This window comes from Aquarana catesbeiana, linkage group LG11 (genome assembly GCF_042186555.1).
Source record: "Aquarana catesbeiana isolate 2022-GZ linkage group LG11, ASM4218655v1, whole genome shotgun sequence".
In the NCBI taxonomy this organism is placed as follows: Eukaryota; Metazoa; Chordata; class Amphibia; order Anura; family Ranidae; genus Aquarana; species Aquarana catesbeiana.
Window position 1 is genome coordinate 261,307,309 of NC_133334.1, and position 6,000 is coordinate 261,313,308.

At 42.6% G+C, this 6,000-nt stretch overlaps 1 protein-coding gene across 3 annotated transcripts in view; it reads right to left on the reverse strand.

Annotated features, from left to right (window-relative positions):
- LOC141112728 (hepatocyte nuclear factor 4-beta-like) overlaps window positions 1-2,498 on the reverse strand; it is a 53,762-nt gene extending 51,264 nt beyond the window's left edge. The window contains exon 1 of one of the 3 annotated variants that reach the window (XM_073605757.1): window positions 2,060-2,498. In XM_073605757.1, the coding sequence (XP_073461858.1) occupies window positions 2,060-2,174 (115 nt within the window). In that variant the 5' untranslated portion in view covers window positions 2,175-2,498. The remainder of the gene's footprint in view (window positions 1-2,059) is intronic. The other 2 variants (XM_073605755.1, XM_073605758.1) reach the window with 2 other exon arrangements.
- Window positions 2,499-6,000: the final 3,502 nt, after the last annotated feature.

Here is a 6,000-nt window from a genome sequence, read left to right on the forward strand (position 1 = left end):
AAGGACATGGATTACTGGAACCATGTCCTGTGGTCTGATGAGACCAAGATAAACTTATTTGGTTCAGATGGTGACAAGCGTGTGTGGCGGCAACCAGGTGAGGAGTACAAAGACAAGTGTGTCTTGTCTGCAGTCAAGCATGGTGGTGGGAGTGTCATGGTCTGGGGCTGCATAAGTGCTGCCAGCACTGGGGAGCTACAGTTCATTGAGGGAACCATGAATGCCAACATGTACTGTCACATACTGAAGCAGAGCATGATCCCCTCCCTTCTGAGACTGGGCCGCAGGGCAGTATTCCAACATGATAACGGCCCCAAACGCACCTCCAAGATGACCACTTCCTTGCTAAAGAAGCTAAGGGTAGAGGTGATGGACTGGCCAAGCATGTCTCCAGACCTAAACCCTATTGAGCATCTGTGGGGCATCCTCAAACAGAAGGTGGAGGAGCGCAAGGTCTCTAACATCCACCAGCTCCGTGATGTCGTCATGGAGGAGTGGAAGAGGACTCCAGTGGTAACCTGTGAAGCTCTGGTGAACTCCATGCCCAAGAGGGTTAAGGCAGTGCTGGAAAATAATGGTGGCCACACAAAATATTGACTTTGAGCCCAATTTGGAAATTTTCACTTAGGGGTGTACTCACTTTTGTTGCCAGCGGTTTAGACATTAATGGCTGTGTAAATGAAAAAAGATCACTTCGAGTGATGTCTTTATCGAATGGAAAGCAGTACAAACAGCATACGGTGTCACAGATTATACTGACGCGTTTCACACCTCTTTACCGGTGCTTAATCAAAGCTATGACTAAGCACCAATAAAGAGGTGTGAAACGCGTCAGCCATTCATCTGTGACTCCGTATGCTGTTTGTACTGCTTTCCATTCAATAACGACATCACTTGAAGTGCGGCTATCCGCATTTTTTTTAGCTTGCTTGTATCTTGCATACAGAGCCAGCACCCACCCAGTGCAGGGAAGGTGAATTCCCTGGATTGCTACACAGAGCGGTATATTACCTGTAATTAATGGCTGTGTGTTGAGTTATTTTGAGGGGACAGTAAGTTTACACTGTTATACAAGCTGTACACTCACTACTTTACATTGTAGCAAAGTGTCATTTCTTCAGTGTTGTCACATGAAAAGATAGAATAAAATATTGTCAAAAATGTGAGGGGTGTACTCACTTTTGTGGGATACTGTGTATCTCTATCTCTAAGGGAAATGTGATTTGTATATTTGCACTTGATTTGACAAGTAAAAGAACAATTCAAGTGAAATATATATGTATATATGTATATATATATATATATATATATATATATATATATATATATATATATATATATACACACACACATATACATATATATACACACACACACACATATATATTTCACTTGAATTGTTCTTTTACTTGTCAAGCCAAGTGCAAATATACAAATCACATTTCCTTGATCGATCTATCTATCTATCTATCTATCTATCTATCTATCTATCTATCTATCTATCTATCTATCTATCTATTTAATATAAACACACACATATTCCTAATTTAACTAAGAGCAGCAAAATACTTGTTTCTTCTTCACCTCTGGCTTTGCCTTTTCTTGCTTGCTTTCATCGTTAAACCTGAAGAAGTGACTATTTTGCACCCGAAGCGCATTGTATAAGGTTTCAGCTTAAAATGCTAAACCAAGACCATTGTTCTCAATCCTTCTTTAATGGATAATAATAAAACCGAGGCCCTTTGCTATGAACCAGGAGAAAGCTTTTTCAGTTTGAGGACTTCAAAAAAAGACCTATGACCCACTTGAGGGGTTTTACCAAAACCGAAGAGTGCAAAATCTGGTGCAGCTCTGCATGGAAACCAATCAGCTTCCTGGTTTTATTATCACAGCTTAATTGAACAAGCTGAAGTTAGAAGCTGATTGGCTACCATGCACAGCTGCACCATATTTTACACTCTCCAGTTTTAGTAAATCTCTCCCCCCCCCCCCCCCCCCGAGTCACCCCTGAGGGAAGTCTATTTGATCAGGCAAGAACAGCGGTAAAAGCGTCCCTTACCGGTATTAGAAGGCAGCACCCGGATACTGTCAAATTCCAGCATTGTGTAACTGGCGTCCAGCGTTTCGGTGTAGTCTGGCAGTTCCATCTCCATCATGGCTTCGCAATACTTCATAGTTAACTATCAGCAAACGCCAGGTCAAGCCGCTGCGGCCAGCTGCCAATCACCCGCCTGTTCCCCCCTAGAAGGTCCTGGCCGAGGCAAACCTTTTTCCAAAAAAAAATCAATGAGCTCCCAGCTAGACCTGTGTGACAGGACAGAGCCCGCCCCTGTCACAGACTCGTCACCTGCAATAACTAAGTGTCATAAATAGGTATATGATATAGATAAGGCTGGAGCAGCCTCAGATTCCATCCTCACCCCAAGCACAGGCCTTGTGTAAACACCATTAAAAACAACCGCTATGGCACTACAAGTCGCCCGGATTAGCTTTCTCCGGGCAATTATTTACCAAACACACGATATGTATGACATACTGAGATCATTGCGCAATGGCATGACTCAGGGCCGCTAACCTAAGCCGGCAGATATGATGTGCGTTTGTTTACTTTAGAACTTTGGAGGGGGGAGAACCTGAGATTTTCACGGACAAAAAAATAAAATTTAGCAACACGTTTTTGTTTTTTCTCTACGTTTTGTTTTTGAAATTGATTAAGGCTTCGTTTAGATGTGCGACAAGGTTGCTGTGACTCTGAAAAGCGATCTGTACACGGTGGGGATGTGGTGGATGACAATATCGCCTCCTTACCACCTGTTTTGACCCCATAAATTCTGCATGGACCCACCATTGCCGGCAGCATTTATGGCGCATCCCCATGCGCTTGAATGGGTTGCACTTGGCAGCGGTACTGTTCACCAAACGCAACAGGAGGGGCAGTTTTTGCCGCAGGCGCAAAGAATAGTGTCGTGACCGCTGCATGTGAACACCCCCCATCTGCTGCCTTTGCATTTTAGGCTCGGTTCACACTGCAGGTCGCATGACCAGTGCCAGGACAAGGACATCTAAAGCCCAGGGTGAGCATGCCAAACTGTGCCCCCCCCACGATGTATGAGCATTATGTGTCAGCAAAACTCCCCCCACAAAAAAAAGAGCACTAATCTGCATGCTTACCCCCAAGCATAAATTACCCCTCCTCCCAGTACAAATCTGCCCCCTTGCTTAAATCTCCCCTCTCAGCACAAATCTGTGCCCTCCATCCCCCCAGCTCAAATGCCCCCCCCCAAATAAAATTCACCCCTCCTAGCACAAATCCTCTACCCCTAAAATTTCCCCTCCTAGTACACATCTTCTCCCCCCATCACAAATCTCCCCCCCCCAACATAAATCCCCCTAGATCATAACTCTTATGACGCCGCCCCCCCCCCTATATTTCCCCTCCTAGAACAATACTTATCCCCTGCCACCCCCCAAATTCTCCCTTCCAATACAAACCCCCACTCCCCCAATCTCCTTGTTGCACCCCTCACCTCACATGATAGCACAGTGCCCAGGGCACCTTCCCCTCCTGCCCAACCCTTGTCCCGGCCCTGCGCACGACTTACGGTGCGACTTTGCCAGGCGACTTCCTGGCTATTTGCAGGCAACTTGAGTACTACTTGATGCGACTTGATGTGACTTTGAAGCGACTTTGAGGCAACTTTGAAGCAACTTTTGGGGAATGCCTGGGTAATCTTCCTGTAATGTTGGATCCAAATCCCATCAATATAGATGAGGGTCAGACTTGTAGGCGACTTTCATTAAAGTCTATTAAAGTCTATGGGCACCAGTTGGATAGAAGTCCCCTTGAAGTAGTACAGGAACCTTTTCCAAAGTCGGAGCGACTTCAGTAGTGCTAAGTGCAGTTTAAAATAGAAATGAAAAGCAAAACATTTTTGTACAGATATTAAAAAAAACATTATAAATACATTTTTCCCTTTTTTATAAGTGATCACATTCCCTCTATTCTCAGATGCATAAGAGCTGGAGGAGGAGACGCAGCAGCACACTGAGCTTCCCAGTGAATGGCTGTGCGGGGGGGGGGTTGGGCTCCAACCAAAATCTCATCCCTATTTACCAGTAGAAGCAAAGATGGTAAATCCTCAGCGGAGACACAGATAGCGATTAAAAGTGCCCACTAAGGCTTTCACTAAAACGTTAACTCAATTTTACTAAGCGACATTTGCGAATTTAATATTAAGTATGTTTCTACCCTTTTCCTTTCTTTTATTTTCTTTTCTATTTCATCGTTATTTGTGTATTGTTACTTAAAATTCTTTGCTTCATTTTTTTTTTCTAAATATTAACGTGACGCTTATGGCCAGCATCCATATTGTATAAATTGACAAAGAAAAAGAGAAAAAGTCAGACTAAATAGGCCAAACATGGAGTATATATAAAATCATAAATGTTTATTATACAACATATTTGTTCAAAAAAACTAAATTTCATATAGTATATTTGTATCTTTTTGTTTAAAAACAGAGAATAATAGTGCTTATAGGATTGACTGTACAAATATAACAATAAATGTTAACATGCTTGGCAATTCCACTGCTGATTATAAGGTCTTCATGTGTCGACGCGTTTTGCCAGAATCAGCTTCATCAGGGTGAATGAACAGCAATTCTCAAAAAAAAAATGCCTAAAGTGGTTGTAAAGGCAAAAGGGTTTTTATCTGAATGCATTCTATGCATTAAGATAAAAAGACTTCAGTGTGCAGCAGCCCCCCTCAGCCCCCCTAATGTTCACCTGAGGTCTATCTAGATCCAGCGATGTTGCGCAAGAGACTTGGTTGTCCGGGACTCCCCTCCCTGTCAACAAAAAATGCATCCAGCACCTTGAGGCGATTCAGTTCGCATTTGCAGCGCTTTACAAATCATTCATTCATTCATTCATTCCTCCTCATTGGCTGAGGCAGCAACTCGGCACCATTGGCTCCCGGTGCTGTCAATCAAAGTCAGTGAACCAATAAGGAGAGAAAGGCGGGGACGGGCCGGGGGGGGGGGTCTGAATAGACACAGGGAGCTGCAGCTCAGGTGCCCCCATAGCAAGCTGCTTGCTTTGGGGGCACTCAACAGGAGGGAGGGGTCAAGAGCACAGAAGAGGGACCCGAGAAGAGGAGGATGCAAAACCACTGCACAGAGCAGATAAGTATAACATGTTTGTTATTTTTAACGAAAAAAAAATTGACTTTAGTATCACTTTAATATATCTATATGAATAGCATAATATGCCAGTACATGTATCGCGTGGGACATACCTCAGCACCCTAGCATCAACATCCAGAGAATCCCCTGAGCAGGCACTGGAGAAAAAAGGAGGGGAGCCCACCGGGACACAGGAGCACACGGTAGGTCTACATCAAAAGGATTATAGAATCCCATGAGGACTTATGTTACATAAAAAACAACAACACAATACCCATTGAAGACTAGGAAGTGGGTGATAAAGGTATATATATCTTAAGCATTATTATTTTTATTTTTTTTCTGGAGGATTCCTGTTTTATTTTCATTCGTCCTGATGAAGCTAATTCTGGTGAAACGTGTCAACACATGAAGACCCTATAATCAGCATTGGAATTGCCAAGCATGTTAACATTTATTGTTATATATGTACAGTCAATCCTATAAGCATTATTATACTGTTTTTAATCAGAAAGACACAAATATACTATACAAAATTTTGCTTTTTTAAACAAATATGTTGTATAATAAAAATGTATGATTTTATATATACGCCACGTTTGGCCTATATAGTCCGGCTTTTTCTCCTTTTTTTTTGCTGTCCCTTTCTTTTTGTTTTTTAACACAAGTTAGAAGATGAAAGGAGCTTCTGTAACCCTCGGAAACCATTTAAAGCCCATTATTGCACCCTTAAAAACTGCCAATCTCCAATTAATTTCACTAAACTCTCCCAATTTTTTTCTGAAATTTCAGACAATTCTCTGTTTCGCTCATC